This window comes from Triplophysa dalaica, chromosome 7 (assembly GCF_015846415.1).
Source record: "Triplophysa dalaica isolate WHDGS20190420 chromosome 7, ASM1584641v1, whole genome shotgun sequence".
In the NCBI taxonomy this organism is placed as follows: Eukaryota; Metazoa; Chordata; class Actinopteri; order Cypriniformes; family Nemacheilidae; genus Triplophysa; species Triplophysa dalaica.
This window is the reverse complement of record NC_079548.1, coordinates 1,317,224-1,344,783: the sequence shown is the minus strand read 5'-3', so window position 1 is coordinate 1,344,783 and position 27,560 is coordinate 1,317,224. Positions and strand designations below refer to the sequence as shown.

Below are 27,560 nucleotides of genomic sequence, written 5' to 3'. Positions count from 1 at the left end.
ATGTAAATTGACACACAGAATACATGTTTGTGTTTGAATGGACTGTGACAAAATCCAGAATAAGATAATCGTTTAAAAATAAAACAAAATGTAATTTAAAAACAGAATTAGAGTTGGTTCACAACAAAACAAAGTTAGTTCTCACTACACATGTTTAAAAGACTTTTCATTCAAACTTGTGTCATGAATGAAGTAAAGCGTCTACTGTCACTTTAACAAACATGACGTCACACTCTTCATGCTTCAGTCTCGTGAGGACGCGCTTCTGTGTGCACGTGCAGAAAGTTCGTCAGAGTTGTGATTTTCATACACAAGTGAGTGATGTTAGTTTAATAATTCATTTTAAGATCAGTGTTTAAGTCTTTATATGATCATGTTTAAATGTGTCGTTTAATATGTTCAGTCGTGTTTGCTCTATTGTTAGCTGTAGCATCTTTAGCTAACGGAACGACGATAAATACTCTTAAAGTAATAAAATGACGCACACACAGTGATTCTTGAGTAAAATAATTCAGTTCATGTGTTATATTAAACTTTAATACAATTGTTTAATTAGAAGTTAGTTATTTATGCTTATTCTCAAAGTATATAATATAAAGTTATTTAATGTCTTCTGTTTTCATGAGTATCAATATGTTATAAATGACATCATAGAACTTAGAAATAGTTCTTTAGCTCTACCTTGCTTCAGTCATATCTTTGGTCATGTGATTCTTATGTATTACTCATTCATTATTAATCAGCAATTATCGACCAATAATTGTACTGAAATATTATGAAGATCCAATCAATAATTATTGTGATCTGAGGAAACTGTGCATTTGTCTATTGTTTAAGTTCTCAATGTAGACATTGACTCTTTGTCTCCAGACTGTGAGAATCTTCATTTCATCACTTTGTTTTGGAACTGTGGCTGATAAGCTCTGAGCTTTCAGGGAGCAGCTGGTGTGTGTTTACCAGTTGAAGGAGTTAGTTAGTGGAGGCAAAAAGACCACATTTAGAAGACCGGATGTAAATAAATGTGAAACGTGCCTAAACTAGGGCTTCTGTGTCATACTTCTAATCAATGAAGATATGAGATGAATTGACGTCCAAGCCAAATTTATATTTAATTTGGCCTGATTTATCAGAATATTCCTTATTCAATTAAGATTGAAAATTAGCATTCATGCTAGTCAAATTGGCTCTTGGTTTAACATGATTACATCATGGACAGTGGTTCCACATGTTTGAGTCATGTTTTCTTAACATGAAATGAACGTGTAGCAAGAACAAATCATCATTATTGTGATCAGTGTTTGCTTGAGTTGGTGTAGGCATTTGGGTTTTATCTGTGTCCCACATATTATGTGAAATGTATTTCATCGATTGTAAGTACAGACCAAGATAACAGAATGTTCCAATATTCTAAGAACAAGGAACTAATATCGTGGTGACTTCTGAGAATGATATTTAAAGAGGTCTGGTATTTTTCCATCACATCTTACTTCCTCTTTAACGCATATAATTATTGGACTCTGAATGAACTCCACTTCTGTTTCTTTGTCATTCTTGGTCTCCGGGATCCTGAAACTTTTTGTGTTCCATCGACTAGACACTCTTCAACCTATTACCAAGGCAACAAAGTAATAATCTTATAGTTGGGGGCTCGTCTGTGAAAGGGGGGAGACCTCTTTGAACCAAGAGACCAAAGCATAGCTGAGGCAGGCGCACCGACGATCGGTCACAGACCTACATTAACAGGGGAAAGTGTTAATAATATTTATTTTTCTGACTTGAAGAAATATAACGCTTATCCTGTAGGATTCTTGTGTGTGATTACTATTTCGTAGAGACAAAATAGGGGTTTTTCAACTCATTGTTAGTGGGATTTAAGTCTCATTGTTGTGAAAGTGCGGCTGGCAACAGTAATTGGTTAAACAATGATTAAGTACGAGTGAATTTGATGTACAGTACTGATATATGCTTTGTTGCTCAGAAAAATCTGTTCAGATGTTTATTTTGAAAAAAATATTTTATTATTCGAAGGTTGTTTTAAATTGGGAAACATATAATTGATATCACTATTACTGTCCGTTGATACATTGTGATCGGGAAAAAGACGGTGAATTTAATAAATCACCCCGAAATACGATACATGCACTATAGTTGAAACAGTTGGTCGATTAAACATGAAAGTTATATAAAATAAATTGGTAACTAGAACCGAAACTTTTCAAAGCTTCTGTTGCTGTTATTTTTTACCGTATTATTTGTGTCATCGCTGGTATTGAAGTGAAAGAATGGGAGTTCTGTTTCAAGACCGCGTGGACCGAATATTCTGAATTGCTCTTGAATAATGACATAAAGCCTCTGTTTATTAACACATTGTTAAATAACATGAACACCAAATAAGCGCAATTAATCAAAGTAACAACGTTGAAATTGCATGATGTGACTCTAGAAGCTCTAGGAAAACGAATCAGGGAACTAGTTGCATTTGGTGCTTTCACCAGTTGAAAATGCTATGTTTACAGGCTACCAACTTAAGTGGAACAGCGGCCGTAACTGTGATCCGAAATCTGCTGCAACCGCATCCTAGTCTATATGTTTCTTGGTTAGTCCTTTATTGTTAGATTTTCTTTGCCTATTGAAATATTTGTATTATATATTTGTTATGTTGTTCATGAGATATTTGTGTTATGGTTAACATTATGTGATGGTATTGAGGAATATTACATTGATGAATCGGTGTATAAAACTCAACAATAATGACATTCAACAAAAGAACTCTTCATACTTCAATGCATGCTGGATAACATCATAGTATAAAACTCATTCATGACTGTGATGATTGTTGATGTTTAAACGTGTCGGATTTTGCCTCAGAAATGTTGCATTTGTGACTACAACACATCACTCAATCTATCAATCATCAATTTTTAAATGTGAAGCAGTTTCTTCATTTTTAAACTTTTAACATTGATTTAATGGTTCCTATTCCTTGCTATCAAGGTATTACAGTTTAATACTCTGTTGTGTTGGCGTTTTAAAGAGTTTTGAGGGTTTGTTTTAGGAGCTGTGCAGACGAGTATCTTGTTGGGTTTACTTGATTCAGTCATGTTCATCTAACATGTTTATATCATGTTGCGTTTACATGTTTCGCTCATGTTCTTGCTACATGTTAATTACATTTTAAGTTTACTTGATTCATTCATGTTCTCCATACATTTTAATTTCATGTTGAGAAAGCAGGGACCCCTGTCCATGATTGAATCATGTTAAACCAAAGAGCTTATTTTTGTATGCAAGTTTGAGCTAGAAACCTATACAATTGTGTTAAATGAAAGTGATATGTTCAAGTAAAGTAAATAGAATAAAGTTGTGTTCATGGTCCCCTGTAAATGTCTGAATTAGTTTTATTCTGTGTGCTGTAGGGGGGGAAAACTTGATCTCCAGTGATATATAAACAGACTCCAATTTATTAACAATGAGGATTTTTCAGTGTACTTCCAAATGTTCAGTAACGTTCAGGGCTCTAGACTAACCTTTTGCACTGGTTGCACTGGTGTGCCCAACTTTTTTTCTTAGGTGCACTAGTGCAAAAGTTAGGTGCACACAATTTTTCCACCGCATCGCATTTAAACTCATTTAACTGGTTTTACCAGTTCACTTTTTTAAATGTCAGTATAGGCAAAATTGACTTGTAAATGATTAACTTAAAATTTAGTCAACATAAAGTTCTTTATTTGAAGCACAAATCTACAAGAAAGGTAACTTACTGAAAAGGTATTGATGCTTAAAATGCTTCACTGAACTGAAATTTAAACTATTAAGATCTCAAGATAAGTGGACCAGAGCTTGACATAAACTGGGAGATGGTTGGCTCTGTTTCAGACCATTGCTTATGATTTTCAGACGGATCAGGTCTTAACTTAACATTATGCACAAAAAAGTTATCAATCGTTCTAGAGGTGCTCCGATCAGGATTTTTTGAGCCGATCACAGATGCTCGATCACTGAAGCTGTATTGGCCGATACCGATATCGATCACCGATTAAAGGAGCTATTTGAAGCTTTCTCAGTACTAGAAGAGAAGGTCTCATGAATTAACAAATGAATATTAGTAAGTAACATATTTGGTAACACTTTCCTTGAAGCATGTATGTATAATGCATTATAGAGTTGTTATTAAAAGGTAAAATGCATTATAATTCTTCATAATGTGTGTTGTAAAGCATTATATGTAGTTGTAAAGAATTATTACCAATTTAAAATGTGTGTAACAATGAATTGCTAAGTGTTATAATGTATTAACTGTAATAACAATTATCTATAAGACATTACAATGCATTAAAATGTGCATTACAATGCTTTAAAACTACTTCTTTAATACATTAAACATACATGCTTCAAGGAAAGTATTTTATATTTTCATAAAACATAGCAGCATGTGACATGAGTCTCAGAAACCATTTGTCTTCCACAATATAAAGTGGCCGTGATCAAAGCAAATTTATTACATTATTTAATCTGATAATCTAGTATTTCTTTATGCTTCTTACTGTCCTTGCAGTAGGGTTGATGCTTATAAAAATGTTTCTGTTACTGACAGCTGAGGAGAGGTTGTGCTAGACTTTTCATTTATTATTCAATGTTTCTGTTGTCGGCAATAGAATAATAATCTAATTACAAGCAAATGTTTATGTTCATATGTCCAATCAATAACAATGACAGGTGCCTGTAAAAGGTGATTTGTACTCACAAGAAAGCTGTGGTTTGGTCAAATATGTGCTGCTTCTGCCGCTCACTGAACAGAGAAAACGCAGTAAGACACATTTCTCCACTTACTGAAAGCTATTATTTTTTACAAAAAGACGCTATTTTATACGCTATAACATATTGATGCATATACACCAGTGAGATGGTGGTCTAGTGGGTTAAACCACTGAACTGGTAAATCAAAGGTTGCTGGTTCGATCCCAGCATCCACCACCAGTGTGTCCTTGAGCAAGACACTTTACTCCATGTTGCTCCAGGGGGATTGTCCCTGTAATAAGTTTTGGATAAAAGCGTCTGACAAAAAAAAAAAAAAAATACACCTCGAGACTCTGTTGACCACATGCGCGTTAAGCAAAACTGAGAAGGCACTTGAGCTTCAACTAATGAAAATGAAACACACGTCCCTTCTCTATACCCTACTAACTTCCGCTTACAATCACGTTCAGTCCATTCGCGATCTCATCTAATGACACTCTTTCCCCCTTCCCAGCACTACATCCGACGGGTTTTCCCAGATCTCATCACATTTGTCTAGTCAGTAACAATGACAGGTGAAAACACGCAGGTCGCTTCGCCAGCATATCACGCTCTAATGAAAGGAAACAGGGATTTACAACTTGCATTCACTGTAATGTGCCTCAATGACAGAGAATATTCAGTTAACGCGACATGTACACTCACGTTTTTTACTTTACAAGTGCACTACAGTAGATTTAAACGGCATCTAACGGTGAGGTTGCAAATAGCAACAGATGGCTCAGTCCATCGCAGCTATAGAAGTATTAAGGTGGCTGACACAAGAACAAAAATGTCATCACTTTTTCGCTTCTTTGCCAAAGGAGGCAACATATTAAGGAAACAGTCTCTGTAGAGCATGTTTGTCTGCTTGGGGCTAATGTAGAAACATACAGTGACTCATTTTAATGTGTGGCGGTGTCATGTTTGTACACCTCTAAAGGTCTGATAATAATGTATTTTATATTGCATTTCTGTCAATCGATCCTCCTTAATTTTACACAGTGCACCTTAAATAAGATGCAACATATTAGATCTGGCAGGGATCGTGTTTGTGACCGATCTTAGTCATGCTGACATAGGGCTGGGCGATATATCGTGATATTATTATGCTCTCAGTTTCTCAATGACTTAGGGTTAAATCCTGGCATAACTGAAAGCAACAGAGCACTCTCGCTCCGAAACAGGAGAAGCATGAGAATAAAGTATACAGTTGAAAGAAAAAGTATGTGAACCTTTGGGTTTAATAACTGGTTGACCCTGCTTTGGCAGCAATAACCTCAACCAAACGTTTCCTATAGTTGCAGATCAGACCTGCACAACGGTCAGGAGAAATTTTGGACCATTCCTCTTTACAAAAGTGTTTCAGTTCAGCAATATTCTTGGGATGTCTGGTGTGAATCGCTCTCTTGAGGTCATGCCATAGCATCTCAATCGGGTTGAGGTCAGGACTCTGACTGGGCCACTCCAGAAGGCGTATTTTCTTCTGTTGAAGCCATTCTGTTGTTGATTTACTTCTATGCTTTGGGTCGTTGTCCTGTTGCATCGTCCATCCTCTGTTAAGCTTCAGTTGGCGGACAGATGGTCTTAAGTTTTCCTGCAAAATGTCTTGATAAACTTTGGAATTCATTTTTCCATCGATGACAGTAATCCGTCCAGGGCCTGAGGCAGCAAAGCAGCCCCAAACCATGATGCCCCCTCCACCATATTTCACAGTTGGGATGAGGTTTTGATGTTGGTGTGCTGTGCCTTTTGTTCTCCACACATAGCGTTGTGTGTTCTTTCCAAACAATTCAATTTTGGTTTCATCTGTCCACAGAATGTTTTGCCAGTAGTGCTGTGGAACATCCAGGTGCTCTTTTGCAAACTTCAAACGTGCTGCAATGTTTTTTTTGGACAGCAGTGGCTTCCTCCGTGGTGTCCTCCCATGAAGTCCATTCTTGTTTAATGTTTTCCTTATTGTAGATTTGTCAACAAAAATGTTAGCATGTGCCAGAGATCTCTGTAAGTGTTTAGCTGACACTCTAGGATTCTTCTTCACCTCATTGAGCATTCTGCGCTGTGCTCTTGCAGTCATCTTTACAGGACGACCACGCCTAGGGAGTGTAGCAACAGTGCTGAACTTTCTCCATTTGTAGACAATCTGTCTTACTGTGGACACATGGACATCAAGGCTTTTAGATATACTTTTGTAGCCCTTTCCAGCTTTATGTAAGTCAACAATTCTTGATCGTAGGTCTTCTGAGAGCTCTTTTGTGCGAGGCATGGTTCACATCAGACAACGCTTCTTCAGAACAGCAAACTGAAAAACTGGTGTGTGTTTTTTCTTGGACAGGCCAGCTTTAATCAACACATCCAATCTAATCACATTGATTGGATCCCAGGTTGGCTGACTCCTGGCTCCAATTAGCTCTTGGAGAAGTCATTGGCCTAGAGTTTCACATACTTTTTCCACCCTGCACTATGAATGTTTACATGTTGTGTTCAATAAAAACATGAAAACGTATAATGTTTGTGCGGTATTCGTTTAGGCAGACTGTGTTTCTCTATTGTTGTGACTTAGATGAAGATCAGAACACATTTTATGACCAATTTATGAAGAAATCCAAGTAAACCCAAAGGGTTCACATACTTTTTCTTTCAACTGTATTTATAGTTATTGTCTTTGACGAGTGTTGCTTTTTCAAAAACATGTTGTAAACGACTCAATCTTGTAGTGATTTTAGATGGAGCAGTATTTCCTACTGATCAAACAGCCATAGTTCACTGATGAGCCATGCAGAAAATATCAAATCCATTACAGAATCGATTTAGAAACGTGTAATTAGCTTGAATCGCTATTATACACTCACCTAAAGGATTATTAGGAACACTTGTTCAATTTCTCATTAATGCAATTATGCTGGTGGTGCAATGGTGTGGGGGATGTTTTCTTGGCACACTTTAGGCCCCTTAGTGCCAATTGGGCATCGTTTAAATGCAACGGCCTACCTGAGCATTGTTTGTGACCATGTCCATCCCTTTATGACCACCATGTACTCATCCTCTGATGGCTACTTCCAGCAGGATAATGCACCATGTCACAAAGCTCCAATCATTTCAAATTGGTTTCTTGAACATAACAATGAGTTCACTGTACTAAAATGCCCCCCACAGTCAACAGATCTGTAGAGCATAGAGCATCTTTGATATGTGGTGGAATGGTAGCTTTGTGCATCCCACAAATCTCCATCAACTGCATGATGCTATCCTATCAATATTTCAGCACCTTGTTTAATCAATGCCACGTAGAATTAAGGCAGTTCTCGAGGCGAAAGGGGGTCAAACACAGTATTAGTATGGTGTTCCTAATAATCCTTTAGGGGAGTGTATATCGCCCAGACCTACGCTAACATCTCCGACAGACGCAGAAATGCCACAGCCCCCGAATTTCTTTTTCTTTGGCTTAATAAGACTAGTTGTTATAATCCCCATAGTTCAACACAGTTGAATTGCCCAAAAGGACATTTCCAACGCCTTATGCAGAGGGAAGCAGTCAAGAATAGGAATTGAGGAAAGGAGGTCTGAGGTTTCACTGGTTCATCGGGTAAGGACCCTCTGTGTTTGGGAATAATTGATTATAGAATTACAAAACATACTTAACTTTCCTTGCCATTATCAGAGAGGCATCTCATGAGTTGTAAGTCACAATTTCATTACATTATCCGGAGTGAAAGATGCCTTTTGGTTAGGTGCTGCTGGTAATTACCTTTGTATGGTTCCCCTCAATGCGAAAGATTGTCAGTTGTGCACCCTTAACCTCATTGGTGGTTTCAGCCCTTTATCACAAGACACCCTCAGCCAAGGTAGGCCCACCACAGGTTGATCAGACCTGGGTGTGTGAGGCACTGTTACAAGATCATCTGGCAGAAGCAGTGGGGAGCTATCACAATAGCTCAAAGGCACAACAGTCGTTACGTCCCAGCCCTGATAATCGAACCGGCAGCCTTCTGGTCAGGAGTCCTACTCTCTAACCATTTGGCTGCGACTACCCAAGTCAACGCAACCATATGTGCCAACCCGTTGGCGAAGGCTGTTATAGCCCAACTGGCTCTGTTAATGTAAGCTTAGTGCACCCGTTCCGTATGGCATAATAATACACCTTACAACACCATTTTTTTACATTGTCACTTGGCAGCCCATGTTGCCTCCTTCCCTTTCAACCACAGCCATTGGCTACTTTTTCAATGGCAAATTCTTTGACTAACGTCCATTGGGCCTGTCCTCTGATACCCACTTTCTTAAGCAGCCTTGTAGTGGAATTGGAAACAAAGCCCCTGCAGCCCACGTCCATCGGGAGCACTTTCGCTATCCATCCCCTATCTTCAGCATTCGCTGCCAAGTTGGCTCACCTGAGATTCTTTATTTCAAATGCTTCGTTAATGGCCTCTTCCCAAGATACAGTCAACTCAACTATGAGAGCTGTCCTACTGGAGCTGGACCACAGAATTATGTCCGGCCGCATGTTGGCCCACAGTTTCTGCCCCTCCGAAATAAAGGGTTGCCTTTTTAGCGAGTTAGTCTTGGTGTTTTGGCAGATGATATTTGCTGCCAATCTCTTGGTCTTTAGTGCTGCAGCCAAGCACTTCAGTACTTTATTGTGGCGCCATGTGTAACTCCCCTGTGTCAAGCTCTTCTTACAACCTACAAGATTATGTTTGAGGTTTGCTAGAACTGCTCCTAGGTGGCAGGGATTTGTTGGTGAGGGCAGCACATCGTACCTAGCTCTTCTTATAAAACCAGAAATATAAGAAATCACTAAATTAAAGTGACAGCTCATTCAAAATTCTCCCATCATTTCATCAGCCTCTTGTTATTTCAAACCTGTAAGATTTATTCCCCTCTACAGATCACAAAAGAAGATTATTTTATGTTGGTAACTGAAAAAAGGGTGGTATTCATTTCAACTGTAGGGACTCCAAACAGATGCAAGTAAATGAGTAGCACCCGTTGTGTGTATGTTTGAATAAGTACAGTATAACCGGAACAATTAAACCTTTCATTTGTATGTTTTGCACGAAAGTGAAACTCTCCGTTTTAATTATTCATTTTGTTTATTTCAGAAACAATGGAAGTGAATGATGCAGATGTGAAACATCAGAATATGAAAAAAACAAGTCTGAATGTTTTGAGAAAAGTAACTCTGAGCACAGGAGATGAAAAGCGTGGAAAGAGATCCTCAGACGTTGCGTGTCATCAGTGTCAAAAGAGTTTTTCAGGTGAAGCACAACTTAAGAGACACATCAAATATCACACTGCAGAGAAACCCTTCACATGTCAACAGTGTGGAAGGGGTTTCACAAGTAAAAGTGTCCTTCAGATACACGTGAGAACTCACACTGGAGAAAAACCATTCACATGTCAACTGTGTGGAAAGAGTTTTACAGTTATGAGTGCCCTCAAGATACACTTAAGAATTCATACGGGAGAGAAACCATTCACATGCCAACAGTGTGGAAAGAGTTTTTCAGGCACAGGTGACCTCAAGCTACACATGAGAGTTCACACCGGAGAGAAACCATTTACATGTCATCAGTGCAAGAAGAGTTTTAGATCTCGCGGTCACCTTAAGAGACACATGATGATTCACACTGGAGAGAAACCCCACACGTGTGATCAGTGTGGAAAGAGTTTTGCAAATCTGGAGAACCTTAAGGTACACATGAGATCTCACACTGGAGAGAAACCATTTGCTTGTCTTCAGTGTGGACAGAGTTTTTCATTCATGGGTAACCTGAAGAGACACATGAGATCCCACACTGGAGAGAAACCCTTCACATGCCTTCTGTGTGGAAACAGTTACAGATGCTCAAGTCAATTTAAGACACACATGAGAATTCACACCGGAGAGAAACCTTACTCATGCCAACAGTGTGGAAAGAGTTTTACAAGTAGAAATAACCTAAGGAACCACATGAGAACCCACTCTGGAGAAAAAACATTTTCATGTCATCAGTGTGAGAAGAAGTTTGGATATGAAAGTACACTCAAGTTACACATGAGGATTCACACTGGAGAGAAACCCTTCACATGTGATCAGTGTGGAAAGAGTTTCACTGTTGCATCACAACTCAAGATCCATGTGAGAGTTCACACTGGAGAGAAACCCTTCATGTGTCATCAGTGTGAAAAGAGATTTTCAAGTATTGGCAGCCTTAAGAATCACTTGAGAACTCACAGTGAAGTGAAACCGTTTGCATGTCATCATTGTGAAAAGAGCTTTAGAACTGGCAGTCAACTTAAAGAACACGTGAGAGTTCACACTGGAGAGAAACCGATTCCGTGTCAGCAGTGTGAAAAGTGTTTTTCAAGTACCGGTACCCTTAAGAAGCACATGAGAGTTCACACTGGAGAGAAACCCTTCATGTGTCATCAGTGTGAGAAGTGTTTCCCAACTACCAGTAACCTTAATAGACACATGATGAGTCACACTGGAGAAAAACCACACTCATGTGATCAGTGTGGGAAGAGTTTCAGAGATAAATGTTACCTTGAGGTACACAAGAGCAGTCACACTGGAGAAAAACCCTACCCATGTGATCAGTGTGAAAAGAGTTTCTTAAGTAGCGATGGTCTTCAGAAGCATTTGAGAACTCACACTGGAGAGAAACCTTATGCATGTGATCAGTGTGGAAAGAGTTTTACAGTTAAAGGAAGCCTTCAGATACACATGAGAACTCACACAGGAGAAAAACCCTACTCATGTGATCAGTGTGGAAAGAGTTTTGCAGAAAAAAGTTACGTTCAGGAACACAAGAGAACTCATACTGGAGAGAAACCCTACTCATGTGATCAGTGTGGAAAGAGTTTTACATTCTCAAGTTACTTAAGGACACACAAGAAAAGTCACACTGGAGAGAAACCTGTCACGTGTGGTCCGTAGAGTGACCACCACCCAACAAACCAAATGCGGTCACAAAGGTAATACAATTGTGGGGGACACCACTGAAAGTAATAACATAATGAAAACATAATTTTTTTTCTCTACCTTTCAGCTCAATTGTCATTTGGTCCATTCCGACTACAACATAATAATAGATATAATAAATGAAAAAGTTTTTTATTTTTATCAAAAATATGCTAGCCTTGAGGACAGGATCAATTTGTAACGCTCCAAAGCACTAAAAATTACAAGATGTAACGTTCAAAACTGACAGTCACATGCGCACGAAAAAACGACACTTCAAAATCCTGTCAAAGTTCTTGTCCAATCAAATGCCCTTAACAATCCCCAGAGTCCCGCCCCCTTCACTAGGAAAGCGGCTGAAGCGGCGCACTTGTTTGCACATTTATTGGCTTGGTCCAGATTCCCACACTTACGGTCTGTGCACTTGACTACTTGACAACTTCTCAGCTAACATAGTTGCAACTCTTGCGTCATCAGAACAAGGTGTTCAACGCACTACTGATCTGAAAATGTTCTGCAACATTTTGTCGGGCCTGAACGCAGTCCTGATGCTACAACTTTAGCAAGTGCAAACATGTGATTCATGTGGTGTTTCTAATTATGTGATAAAAGCAGTTTTACAAAATAAATAACCTATCTCTGGAGTTTACACCAAAATAATGTGCAACACTCTACATTTTACTAAAAAACTATATGTAATATCTTTATATATATTAGAGTCGAGTCAAGTCAGATTTATTTTTAGAGCACTTTATTTGCAGGGCTGTCACGATAAATCGTGCTATTTTTTATGCTCAGTTTCTAAATGAGTTACGGTTAAATGCTGCCACATCTGACAGCCAGAGGGCGCTCTGGCGCAGAAATTCCAAATAAGCAGTCCAAGAGAACTGCGATTTACACAAGGAGGGAGGAGGCTTTCTGAGGCGTCATGAGCGAGGATACACATGCGTTTCCTTTGCGGAAATGTTTTATCCACTAAACTCGCCCTCTTTATTTGTATTGCCTCAAAGCAGCTGCTCCAAAGAAAAACACACGTTAGCCAACCATAGTATATTCAACATAGTGTGTGTTCACTGTGGCTTAAGGGCACTGCACTCTGCCATTTGTAAGACATGGACACTTGAGAGCAACAGGAACTTAGAGCTCAAGTCTGTCCCAAGACCGCTAATAATGTGTTACATGATGAACGCTACTAGTACACCGGATAGTGATTAGGAGTGAATAAAGCAATAAGCCCCAAGAAGCCATGGGTTACAGTGCATTTTATAACACCTAAGGGCGTTGTGTAACGACGCGAAGCGGAGTGCCTAAACCCCCTTAGCTGTTATAAAATGCACTGTAACCCACGGCTTCGCGGGGCTTATTGCTTTTATAAAACAGTTACTCCATATGCTTAGCAAGGTTTTATTAAATAAAGTAAAAAAAAAGATATTTAGTCTATGTGGTGCGGTCAACCGTTATATATCGGGGTATTTTATAACTGCTTAGAACTCCGCTCGGCCAATCAGAATCAAGGACCAGAACTAACCGTTTTATAAATTGGTGTAACTTCATTGTTTGTAACTGTGAATCATCACGATTTGATTAGGATCATCATGTCTTTAATTCGATATCAAAACTTTCGATTCCAACAATGACTTCAGCTGAGGTTTTACAGACAGGGTCACATATAATCAACTTAACTTTATCCCAATTTGAAATAAAATAGGAAAGGAGAAAGGGAAATACATTTCAACATTTACATTTATGCATTTGGAAGACGCTTTTATCCAAAGCGACTTACAGTGCAATGTCCTATACATTTATGCATAGGTATGTGCAATCCCGTGGGAAACTCACGAATTGATGTCTATACACATACAGTTGATTATTATAGAGAGAGGATGAGAACGTCATCATTATGGGATGGATGAAGTGTGCACACAGCTAGAACCCGGCGTTGTGTGTTTTACAGTGTTGGGCGTAGGACTTGTGCTACATTACTGCAGGCTTTAAACAAACTCTTCTCTCTGAACTCATGAGAGGAGAGACGCTTTACATCCTGAGACAGTTTTATTATTCATCTACTGTGTTAGATTACATCTGTTTATCTGCTTATATGTGAGATTCATGAAGACGTGTTTCATTCATTTTCTCTATTGCAGGTGGAGTGCAGATGAAGAGTGTTATATGGTTTGATGTAAACAAATGGACCACTGTGAAAGTCAAAGACAAACGTTCTCACTTCACTGAAACTGCAGAAAATTGATGAGATAATTCACGCCAGAGATTTTGAGTATGTTTAACCCAAGTGATTGATAAAAATAAACTTTTTCTATAATTTCTTTTGAATTATGAGATATTGGATTATATATTCTGAAATATTTCTTTCAGTTATTGAACAAGAGTCAAATGGAGAGAACAATTTTGAATAAAATGTCCATTTATTTGTTGTTGGAGTTTGGGTTCCTAGCCAGACCCGGGTCGTGTTGGTTGCTCACCTGGAGATATTACATATTATTTACTAGAATGATCTTGCTTGGTCTATAAACACCATTCACTGTGCTTTATTTCACCATTCTGTGTTTCTCTGTTTTACTTTTTTATCCTGTAAAGCTTCTTCGGAACAATGCACATTGTCAAAAACGCTATATAAATAAATTGAATTGAATTTTTTATAAAATTTGACAGTTATTTACTTGCAGTAAGTTATTAGAGCAATGTCCCAATTCTCATTTTTTCAAATTAAACATCTATAATCAATGTTCTTGTGTAAATAAGACATCATGTCATGTAGTTTAGTTTGTGTTTTTCTATTTCAATATAATAAATCGACTGTATATTCTCTGCCTGTCCAAAAAAAGTCACACACTCTAATATTTCATCGGACCGCCTTTAGCTTTGATTACGGCACTCATTGGCCATGGCATCGTCTCAATAAGCTTCGGAAATGTCCACAATGTCTAATTTTTCCTGTCCATAGTTGCATTCATTTTTCATCAAGATCTTATATTGTTGATGGGAGAGTCAGAACGCTGCGCCAGCACATCCCAAAGATTCTCAATATGGTTAACGTCTGGACTCTGTGATGGCCAATCCATGTGTGATAATGATGTCACACTCCCTGAACGTCTCTTCTTCAGTTTGAGCTCTTTGAATCCTGAATTGTCATCTTGGAATACGTCGTGCCATCAGGGAAGAAAAAACTAATGGAATAACCTGATCATTTAGTATATTAAGGCAGCTGATCTCATTCTTTGGGCACGTAACATTGCTAAACCTCCAATCCAATGGGAGGCTATTTGCTTAGTTAAATCCTGGTGTTATTATATATTTTTGGTTAATTTGGGCAGTGTGTTTATATATCATTTTTGATGGGTTGAACCAAACCCAGGTTTAGATGCTAACAATATATAAACAACTTTTAAGAATAATTTAATTTCATTCAACAGTTAATTTTGCATTTCTTGTCTCCTGCAGCTCATTGGGAATAATTTAAGGAGCATATGGGACAAGAAAAAAAAAATTCTTACATTTTTGCGTCAATACGTGAAGTGAAAAGTGAAAGTGACCAATTTGTCAGTTATGGTGACCCATATCCGAGATATACCTCTACTTTTAACCCATCCAGAGAGTAGTGAACACACGCACAGCAAGTGGTGAACACACATACACCCAGAGCAGTGGGCAGCTGCAGCGCCCGGGGAGCAAGTAGGGGTTAGGTGCCTTGCTCAAGGACACATCAATCGTTACCCGCCTGACCTGAGGATCGAACCAACAACCTTCTGGTCACGAGTCCAACCCTCTAACCATTAGGCCACGACTGCCCCTTAGGCCACAATACAGCTGTTAGTGAAAAACAAATCATGATGTGTTTTTCAAATGTTATCACAACCTCATTATTCCAGACGTAGTTCTCTTTTTCACCTCATTCATCATGATAATATCTTAAGATCTCATGTAAATTGAAACAGAATCAATGTTTGAATAGGCTGTGACAAAATCCAGGATTTGACATTGACTTTAAAATGTAAAATGCATTATGTTTTCAGTTAAGACAGCTCTAATATTTATTATAATAAAGCCTTGTATGGGAAATAGACCCAAAATGTTATAAAGGCTTTCAATGTGGACCGTAGTCATGAAAGGGAAATTCCAGCGTTATGGACGAGACATAAAAATGCTCAGAGAATGAATTTGTTCCGTATATATTGAACCTGTTTATATTTGACTAAACCCTTGTTGATAGAGTCTAAACATAAAATGTCAGTTTATGAACAAATTTTCTATTTAAAAAAATAAAATAAACATGCGTTATGGATGTGACAGAAAAAAATGACGCGTTTTTTAGGAGACTACAAACCTTGTAGGATTTCTGTAAAATAAAATGCACAATCCTGACGCAAGAATACCCAATGAATGGAGAAATTATGCCTTTTTATAGAAAATCAAATAGTTACTTTATATTCATTTTCATGTGTCCATTTATGAGGAATATGTAGCGTTATGGATGTGACAATCCCGAAAATGGATCTTACCTGACTATGAAAAATCATGAACTAAAAATAAAACAAACGCTTCATAGAAAGCTTATGTGAATCACCAAATGTTAAAATCTGCGCTTTACCAAAATAAAAACAGTTGGTAAAAACTATTTTTTTTCATGGGAAGGTTGACATTTTCATGGAATTGCCCGAATGAAGTAAAGCGTCTACTGTCACTTTAACAAACATGACGTCAAACTCTTCATGCTTCAGTGTCGTGGACGCGCTTCCAAAGTTGTGCACGACTATATTCAAGTGAGTGATCTTAGTTTAATAATTCACTTTAAGAGCAGTGTTTTCCTGTTAATATGTTGATGTTTAATTGTGTAAAATTTCAACGTGCCTGACACTTTATTATTTCTGTATATCTCACTTTGAAATTTAAAGGTTCAGTCCTTCAGAAATCTTTGTTTTCTTCTAAATTTGTGTGTAATTCCATTCTCCTATGCATTACATTTTTTATAAACATCTTCGAGCACACAAACCGCATGTTTATACTCACAGGTTTAGTAATTACCCCTCTTTATTAGCTTTTTAATAAAATTGTGCGATCAAACAAATTAGTAATCCTAATGTCCATCTCATGAAGAAATGACCTCATTTTAAATACCCACATTCTCTTCAATAAAACAACACCCACGATCTAGAGATCACACCCAGGATATGTTTTATTAGACATTTACATTTACATTTAGTCATTTGGCAGACGCTTTTATTCAAAGCGACTTACAGTGCACTTATTACAGGGACAATCCCCCTGGAGCAACATGGAGTAAAGTGTCTTGCTCAAGGATACACTGGTGGTGGCTGCTGGGATAGAACCAGCAACCTTTGATTTACCAGTTCAGTGGTTTAACCCACTAGACCACCATCTCCACCTTATTAGTCTCCATCAGCTCTATGAACATTATATAGGAGCTGGAGATCTGCAGGTGCATGTGACGCTCATCTTAACCCCAGTCCACAGTTTGGGTGTTGGTAATGCACCTCAAACTGGTTTATTATAAACCAGTCTGACCAGTTATATAATTACTGACCCTCATAAAACAACAACAGAAGACACGACGACACAGTCGAGCAAACGCATGACGGTCACTTTATTCAGCAGGTCTGCTCGAGGTCTATTTCTTTGTTTGACGGACCAGAACATTTAAAAACTCATCAATAGAACATCACTTTACAATTCAGCTCGGACAATCATCTATAACACACACCAAGTCGACGAGGAACCTGGGGGTGATGTTTGACGACCAGCTGAAATTCACATCGCAGCAACCTCTCCAGCTTGCAGGTATGTGATCTACATCAGGGTCTTCAACTTCTTTTCTTTAAGGGCCAGATTCCAAAAGTATAAATAGGATGTGAGCCAGTGTTTTACCTTATCCTCATTTCTTTTGATATTTTGCATTTCTGTTTTGTTCCTTTTATACTGTTTTTGTTGCTGTTACTTATTGGTCATATATTAAAACATGAACACAAATATTGCATCCAGTAAATTCCTTTAAATTAAAAGGAAATTGTCTTTTAAATTGTATTTTATATTCCCCAATGCATTACTTTACCCAAAAATGTCCACTAATTTACCATTAACAGTCATCCACCTCACCCAAGATGTGGGTGGCATTGATTTTTCAAGAAGATGTTTATGACGATATTTGGTTGAATTAATTAAAGTTTAATCAATAAAAGGAAAAAACACAAATACATTCATTCTTTGTGTGAATTCCAATCCTATTCATGTGCCCCACGCACTTATAGGGCAGATCCTTTGTATAGTGCAAGTTTATGAGTAAGTGTAGAGACTTTAAGAACGCTGTGCTTTAAATGCACGTCCTCCTGAGACGCCACATCTTTAAAAATCCAAAAGACGTCTACATTCAATACAAAAGTAATTCCCACGCATCATAATGATTAACGTCTTATAAAGCGATTTGATCGGCCAGTCCAGGAAACTCAATGTTATTTACAACGTAATAATCATCAATGCATTGTGCAGTCACAGGCAATCTGTTTGCTCAGGCAATACGTCACGTTCTAAAACAGGTTTTGTGTCATTGAAAGCAGGCTAACTGGAGGAAGGGGACATCAGGTGAACGCTTGTCTCAGTTAAGAGGAAAACTATGTTGTTTTTCTTGATGAATTCATTATGTATGAAGGCTATATTTACGAAAAACCGATGTTCATCATTTTCAAATGTTAAGGCGTGCCAGGTATAGATGATTGACGGGCCGCATTTGGCCCGCGGGCCTCTAGTTGACTAGCCCTGCTCTACAACATCTGGAAGATCAGGCCGTTGCTGTCAGAACATGCCTCTCGGCTGCTTGTCAAAGATCTGGTCATATCTGGACTACTGCAATTCTCTACCGGGCGGCATTCCTAACAATGCTGTCAAGTCCTGGCAAATGACCCAGAATGCACCTGCACGTCTAGTTTTAAATCGGTCTATAAGAACCCATTTAACACTCCTCCTGATTTCACTTCACTTCCTGCCAGTTGTCGAACACATCAAGTTTAAATCTCTGACACCGGCCTTCAGAACGATCACAATTCCCCCTCTACCTTAACTTACTGCTCCAGGTCTTCATCCCCCCCCGTCATCTTCTGTCTGAAAAGAGCGACGCCTGGTTGTTGCATCAGAGCGAGGCACCAAATAAGTATCTGAGCTTTGTATACTGTAGCCCAACTGAGACCAGTGTACCACACCTTTGCTTGTTATTTTGTTGCACAATTTGCTTCTTTTGGTTTCCCCTACTTTGTAAGTAGCTTTGGATAAAGCATCTGCTAAATGACGAAATGCAAATGGCTTGCAAAAACCATTACTCATGGTCTCCACTCGAACTTCAGCATGCTTCATAACTTTGAAAAAACAGCTCAAAACAAACCTGTTCCGCATATATTTGACTAACCAATAACTCTCTTTGTCTTGTTTCTAAAAAATAAAAACATAGTTGTTCATTCTCTCCTTTACTTACTCCAGCTTTAATCCTCTAGTAGCGTGGACTTGAAAACTAACAGCGCTGTTTAGCATGTTGACAAAATGTTGATATGCTCTCCTACTTGTGAGTCACTTTGGATAAATCATCTGACGAATAAATAAATGTCAATGTAAAATATATGAGCGCCATTTCAGAGAAGAATGTCTAATGAAGTACCAAGTGATTTTCTAAATTATGGCACGGGTCATAGAGACTTGTTTCATGATAGTCTCTTATGGTCTTTATTTCTTTTATTTATAGCTTCTTCTGATGATCTTGATTTGTTTTTGCACATCAGTGTTAATAGAGCTGTTTAAAAACCTCATTATTCCAGACTGACTGACAGCTCTCTTTTCTCCTCATTCATTATGATAATATCTTAAACTCTTATGTGACACACAGATAAATGTTTGTGTTTGAACAGACTGTGGCAAAATGCAGGATTTTATATATTTTAAAATCTTAAAAATGTATTTCCTCCTACAAGTTAGTGAACCCTCCCGATGTTAAAAAGGTTTTTGATTTGGACTGTAGTCATGAATGAAGTAAAGCGTCTACTGTCACTTTAACAAACATGACGTCACACTCTTCATGCTTCAGTCTCGTGGACGCGCTTCTGTGTGCGCGTGCAGAATGTTCGTCAGAGTTTCATACACAAGTGAGTGATGTTAGTTTAATAATTCACTTTAAGATCAGTGTTTAAGTCTTTATATGATGATGTTTAAATGTGTCGTTTAATATTGTCAGTCGTGTTTGCTCTATTGTTAGCTGTAGCATCTTTAGCTAACGGAACGATGATAAATACTCTTAAAGTAATAAAATGACGCACACACAGTGATTCTTGTAATAGTGTAATATTGTCAGATGTGTGTTCTAATATCTACATTTGGTAACTTCGCCACTGTTAGAACACATTACACATCTGCTTAACTTTAAAGATTTATTAGCTCGAAGTTTCTTTTAACTATAACTTAGACGTTTGGTTCCTCTGATAGGTGTAGATATCAGGACACTTGAGGTAATTCTGTCAGTTTGGTCATGCATTGAGTAAGCGTGTACGATTAAGTCCACCGTCTCGTTCCTTCCGTTAAAGTGAACTTAAAAACATAAAATCGCGCTCCCAGACAGTGAGTGATCGTACATATTGAAATTAAATCAGATTTGTTCCCAGTCATTGTCTATAAACGAGCTAACAAACGTTCTAGCTAGCGTTAGCAATCCTGTGAGGGGGAACTTTCTGACTACACCTAAGCCCCGCCTTCAAAAGCGCGTCACAATGTTTACTAACAAGACAGAGTAATGATTAAAATTAAACTCATGTGACAGAAATCCATCAGCTGAGGTTATTTCTATGATTATATCAGTAATATAAAGTTATTTCTATGATTATGTCAGTAATATAAAGTTATTTCTATGATCAAGTCAGTAATATAAAGTTATTTCTATGATCGTGTCAGTAGTATAAAGTTATTTCTATGATTATGTCAGTAATATAAAGTTATTTCTATGATCGTGTCAGTAATATAAAGTTATTTCTATGATCGTGTCAGTAATATAAAGTTATTTCTATGATCGTGTCAGTAATATAAAGTTATTTCTATTATCATGTCAGTAATATAAAGTTATTTCTATGATCATGTCAGTAATATGAAGTTATTTCTATGATCGTGTCAGTAATATAAAGTTATTTCTATGATCGTGTCAGTAATATAAAGTTATTTCTATGATCGTGTCAGTAATATAAAGTTATTTCTATGATCGTGTCAGTAATATAAAGTTATTTCTATGATCGTGTCAGTAATATAAAGTTATTTCTATGATCTTGTCAGTAATATAAAGTTATTTCTATGATCGTGTCAGTAATATAAAGTTATTTCTATGATCGTGTCAGTAATATAAAGTTATTTCTATGATCGTGTCAGTAATATAAAGTTATTTCTATGATCGTGTCAGTAATATAAAGTTATTTCTATGATCGTGTCGGTAATATAAAGTTATTTCTATGATCGTGTCGGTAATATAAAGTTATTTCTATGATCGTGTCGGTAATATAAAGTTATTTCTATGATCGTGTCGGTAATATAAAGTTATTTCTATGATCGTGTCGGTAATATAAAGTTATTTCTATGATCATGTCGGTAATATAAAGTTATTTCTATGATCATGTCGGTAATATAAAGTTATTTCTATGATCGTGTCAGTAATATAAAGTTATTTCTATGATCATCTCAGTAATATAAAGTTATTTCTATGATCATCTCAGTAATATAAAGTTATTTCTATGATCGTGTCAGTAATATAAAGTTATTTCTATGATCATCTCAGTAATATAAAGTTATTTCTATGATCGTGTCAGTAATATAAAGTTATTTCTATGATCATCTCAGTAATATAAAGTTATTTCTATGATCATCTCAGTAATATAAAGTTATTTCTATGATCATGTCAGTAATATAAAGTTATTTCTATGATCATGTCAGTAATATGAAGTTATTTCTATGATTATATCAGTAATATAAAGTTATTTCTATGATCATATCAGTAATATGAAGTTATTTCTATGATCATGTCAGTAATATAAAGTTATTTCTATGATCATGTCAGTAATATAAAGTTATTTCTATGATCATGTCAGTAATATAAAGTTATTTCTATGATCATGTCAGTAATATAAAGTTATTTCTATGATCATGTCAGTAATATAAAGTTATTTCTATGATCATGTCAGTAATATAAAGTTATTTCTATGATCATGTCAGTAATATAAAGTTATTTCTATGATCATGTCAGTAATATAAAGTTATTTCTATGATCATGTCAGTAATATAAAGTTATTTCTATGATCATGTCAGTAATATAAAGTTATTTCTATGATCATGTCAGTAATATAAAGTTATTTCTATGATCATGTCAGTAATATAAAGTTATTTCTATGATCGTGTCAGTAATAAAAAGTTATTTCTATGATCGTGTCAGTAATATAAAGTTATTTCTATGATCATGTCAGTAATATAAAGTTATTTCTATGATCGTGTCAGTAATATAATGTTATTTCTATGATCATGTCAGTAATATAATGTTATTTCTATGATCATGTCAGTAATATAATGTTATTTCTATGATCATGTCAGTAATATAAAGTTATTTCTATGATCATGTCAGTAATATAAAGTCATTTCTATGATTATATCAGTAATATAAAGTTATTTCTATGATTATATCAGTAATAAAGTTATTTCATGTCTTCTCTTCTCATGAATATTTCTAAGTAGTAAATAACATCAGTCATAGTAAGAACTCATAAATAGTGTAAAGTAAGATGACGTGACTAAAATAACTGTCATGTTTATATCAGTCAATGCTTTTATAAATGAACTGTGTTATTTGTGTCTTTATTAATTGTAAATATTGTGTTTTTGTTTAGAATCACATCGACTTGTGTGTCATCAAGATCTGGTGAATTAAAGATTCCTTCAGTTGTGAACGGAGGCTTTGTGAGCGCTCACTATCCACCAGAGCTTCATAGTCTAGTTTACACTAAAGAAATAAACAGATGAATATTTATCTGGAACAATAAAATCCTGAAACACAAGAGTCCAGTAAGAAGCTTTTAATGACAATATGTGTCAAACATCTCCTGTTCACACCCGACAGTGATTGACACGTTCAGTGAAGCTCCTCCTACAGCAATTCACCAATAAATGTGAATAAATCACTTCAGGAGTTCTTCATACTGTTGCTGGAGGAGAAGAAGCTTGAGAACATGAGAGATCCAGAACTATACAGAATGAAAGATGAAGATACTGAGGAACAAAGAGGTTGGTGTCTGTTTTTAATCTTTATTATTGACACTTGAGGAATAATACAGCTTTCATTTAATGAATTAGTGGCTGTAGTTCAGTCATATAAACAGAAAATGAGCATTGAGGAAACACAGTGATGAGTGCACTAAAATATATAATGTGGTAATAACTTTCTTTATACAAAATCTGAAATAAATTTAATATAAATATTTTTAAACATTTGGCAAAAAATTCTCATGTTCCTTGAGAATTAAGCTTCACAATTTTTGCCACGTAATTGGTATATTTTGTACAGTTATAGTTTTGATAACAAATTGTGTTTATTTCAGATATGATGGAAGTGAATGAGGCCAGTCAAGCTGAAGTGAATGATGCTGATGGGAAACATCAGGATGTGAAAACAATACAGAATGTTTCACTGAAAGGAACAGGAGACAAAACGCTTGGAAGGAGTTTCCCAAAAGACGAACAAATGAGAACTCACAGTGGAGAGAATCCATTTGCATGTGATCAGTGTGAGAAAACTTACAGAATTCAAAAACAGCTCGTACAGCACATGAAAACTCACAATAGGGTCAAACCATTCACATGTTGTCACTGTGGAAAGAGTTTTTCATACATGGGTGCTCTTAAGAATCATTTGAGAATTCACACCGGAGAGAAACCATTCACGTGTCAACACTGTGAGAAGATCTTATCGTGTGAAAGTCAATTTAAGAGTCACTTGAAAATTCACACTGGAGAGAAACATCACGCATGTGATCAGTGTGGAAAGAGTTTTAAATGTGAAAGTGCACTTAATATACACATGAGAATTCACACCGGAGAGAAACCATTCGCATGTGATCATTGTGGAAGGAGTTTCAGAAGTGGAAGTAACCTTAAGGTACACGTGAGATTTCACACTGGAGAGAAACCTCACACATGCCGTCTGTGTGGAAAGAACTTTACAACGTCTGCTCATCTGAAGAGACACGTGAGAATTCACACTGGAGAGAAACCCTTCATGTGTCATCAGTGCGAAAAGAGTTTTAGATGTGTGAGTGCACTTAATATACACATGAGAATTCACACTGGAGAGAAGCGATACACATGTGAGCAGTGTGGAAAGAGTTTTACATTCATGGGAAGCTTTCAGGGTCATTTGAGGATTCACACTGGAGAGAGACCATTCACATGTCAACAGTGTGGAAAGAGTTTAACAAGTAATGGAAGCCTTATGAGCCACATGAGAACTCACACCGGAGAGAAACCCTACACGTGCCAACACTGTGAGAAGAGTTTTAGATGTTCAGGTCAACTCAAGGTACACACCAGAATTCACACTGGAGAGAAACCATTTGCATGCCGGCAGTGTGAAAAGAGTTTTAAATGTTCAAGTCAACTTAAGATCCATGTGAGAGTTCACACTGGAGAGAAACCCTTCATGTGTCATCACTGTGAGAAGAGTTTTTCACATACAGGGAACCTTAGGAAACATTTGAGAACTCACACTGGAGAGAAACCGTTCACATGTGATCAGTGTGAAAAGAGTTTTACCAGTAAAAACATTCTGAAGAACCACATGAGACTCCACGCTGAAGAAACAACATTCTCATGTTATTGGTGTCAGAAGACATTTAGATGTGAAAGTTCACTTATAAAACATGTTTGGACTCACTCTGGCATCGAAAATCTTGCATGCCCTTAGTGTAGAAGGGATATATTTTACGAAACATTTGATAATACACACGGGAGAAAACCCTTCCATGTGTGGACAGAGATTCAGAAATGAAACTTCACACTGGAGAGAGAAACCCTTCACAAGCCATCAGTGTGGAAAGACTTGTAAATGGGAATCTAGATTCAGAATGCTCAGTATGATATCAATCTAGAGAATGTGACTCTCATCATTGAAATAAAGTCTGACAACAAGCTAATAAAAACTGATCAAGCTGTGCTGACCTCTCTGAGTCAGTCAATGTTCAGGGTCTCCAGTAGCTCACTGTGTACAGGAAACACTAGACCCCTAGTGGGAACATTTAAGCATGAATTTTACTTTTTTTAACATAAAAAACATTGTGTGACGTTTTGGTTTAGGCGATGTACAGTATAGAAATCATGAAATTTGTGCATATTTGTAGTAGGTGTTAAGATGTTATGTGTTCAAGTTATTAAAATCAGGCTAGATACCATTAAAATCATGAAACAAAACGTTTTAAAATAAATCGTTTTATAAGAATTATTGTTGGCACTTTATGAGCTTATGAGTCAAATTCTCTGGATTTCTCTCAGCAGTTTTTTATATAGTGGTATATTTATTTTTTTGTATTAATTTACAGTATTGGGTGTAAGTAGTTACTTAGTAATTAGTTACTGTATTTTAATTACTTTTCGGTTGAAACACTAAAGTAAGGGATTACTCCATTTTTCTGTAAGTTAATTACAGTTACTTCTGATGTAATTCAACTAAATACTTTGTGTAATATGTGTGTGTGCAATAATGAAATTGACATCAATATTCAGAGTATAACTTTAAAATCTGTGCTTTAATGTATAATGCTCACAATTTTTATACTATAATACTACTTATTATTACTTATTTGAATGAATTGAAAGAGTCGTTTCATGTCTAGGATATTCATATATAGGATATAGAAAGTAATTATCTATAAGTAATTAAATACTTTTTGGAGATTAATTTGTACATTATCTAATTACACTATTGAATAGGTAACTAGTGATTATTTACTTTTTAGAGTAACTTGCCCAACACTGTTCATTATTGAGATTTAATACATAGTTTCAGTGGATTGATCGACACAAGCATCACTTCGATTTCCAGGACAGTGTTATACTCAGAAACGTTGCTAAGCAACCGAACAAATATTTCGAATTTGTATTCAGAGTTTGTTTCTCTTGCTACATGAATAAATGTTAATATAAGTGTTTATATTGACACGTTTGTTGCATTAGTGAGCCGTTAAAACACATGCATTAATAGAGGTCTTCATCGAGCTTTCTGCCTTCTGATGATGATGATCTTCATCATTAACACATCAGCGTTTAAAAACCTCATTAATCCAGACTGACAGCTCTGTTTTCACCTCGTTCGGTATGGTAATATGTTAAGATATCGTGAACATCGATACAAAGAATAAATGTTTGTGTTTAAATAGCCTGTGGCAAAATGCAGGATGCGATATAATCAAAAATAAAAAAAAAGATTTCAGCTACAAGTTAGTTAAGCCTCAAAATGTTAAAAAAAGCTTTCTGATCATCACAATGCGTCACCTGTCTCTTTAACAAACATGACGTCACACTCTTTACGCTTCGGTCTCGTGAGGACGCTCTTATGTGTGCACGTGGACGTTTATATAAAAGTGAGTGATCATAGTTTAATAATTCACTTTAAGATCAGTGTTTTCAGAGGTAATGTGTTGATATTTTCAGTCGTGTTTGCTCTATTGTTAGCTGTAGCATCTTTAGCTAACGGAACGATGATAAATACTCTTAAAGTAATAAATTGATGCACACACAGTGATTCTTAAGTATAAGAAGTCGGTTGATATGTAACAATGTGTAATATATTAAACTAGGATACAACTTTTATTTATGTGTATTCTCACAGTATATAATGATTAGCATTAAACTCAGGTGACAGAAATGCATCAGTTTGAGGTGATTTCTATAAGTTATGTCAGTAATATGGAGTTATTCCATGTCTTCTGTTTCGTGAATATTTAAATGTTGCAAATAACCTCAGATAAATGTTAAATAGTGTTTATATATATTTATATATAAAAATGATGTTTGACGGGTGTTGCTTTTTAAATGCAGATTTTAAGATAGTCAATACAGATTCGGCTCTTTTTAAAGATTCGACTCTTTTGGTTTGGCTCTCTTAGGTGAGCCGGGTCTTACGGTTCTCAAGTGACTCTTAATTAGTAGCACATTATATGTACGCCCAATTACCAATTTTGAATGCTTTCAGTATTATTAAGCATTTTTTTTTATGTTTTTCATTAAAAAAAAAATTGTATCTTTTTATTACAAAATACACAATTCCTTATAATATTTTTTTGATAAAACTTCAATTGAACAATTGAACATAGAACCACAGCAAACAAATCAAATAAATGCAAAAGTCTTAACATGTAAGTGATAGTTCACCCAAAAATGAATATTTGGTCATCATTTGCTCACTCTCATGTCATCCCATACCTGTACATCATTGACTGCCATAGTAGGAACAATTCAATGGGAGTCAAAGGTCCCCAGAACCGTTTGTGTTCCTAAATTCTTCAAAATATCTCACTTTGTGCTCAACATAACAAAACAATGTACAAAATTTCCCTACTATGGAAGTGGATCATGTCACTGATCTGAAAATTGCAAACATTCTTACAAATATATTTATTTTGAAACAACATGTGGGTGAGTAAATGATAACAGAATTTTCATTTTTAAGTGAACTATCCCTTTAAGATACTTCATTTAGAAATATTAGATGCCTCAGCTTGGATGGGCTGATGTGATTTCTCCTGCTGCACGGATG

At 36.4% G+C, this 27,560-nt stretch overlaps 1 protein-coding gene across 1 annotated transcript; it reads left to right on the top strand.

The window, feature by feature from the left end:
• The first annotated feature begins 241 nt into the window (after positions 1 to 241).
• On the top strand, positions 242 to 25,247 carry LOC130425719 (zinc finger protein 208-like). Its single transcript, XM_056752089.1, has 5 exons — positions 242 to 314; positions 9,879 to 11,690; positions 13,867 to 13,894; positions 22,896 to 23,038; positions 23,353 to 25,247. The coding sequence occupies exons 2-5, from the start codon at positions 9,884 to 9,886 to the stop codon at positions 24,711 to 24,713; spliced, it is 3,339 nt and encodes a 1,112-aa protein (XP_056608067.1). The 5' UTR covers positions 242 to 314; positions 9,879 to 9,883; the 3' UTR covers positions 24,714 to 25,247.
• The last annotated feature ends 2,313 nt before the right edge of the window (positions 25,248 to 27,560 follow it).

Coding starts and splice junctions, on each gene's coding strand:
- LOC130425719 (XM_056752089.1), top strand. CDS start 9,884: ATGGAAGTGAATGATGCAGATGTGAAACATCAGAATATGAAAAAAACA. Junction 13,895..22,895: donor CAGATGAAGAGTGTTATATG/GTTTGATGTAAA, acceptor CGTTCAGTGAAG/CTCCTCCTACAGCAATTCAC. Junction 23,039..23,352: donor AGATACTGAGGAACAAAGAG/GTTGGTGTCTGT, acceptor TGTTTATTTCAG/ATATGATGGAAGTGAATGAG.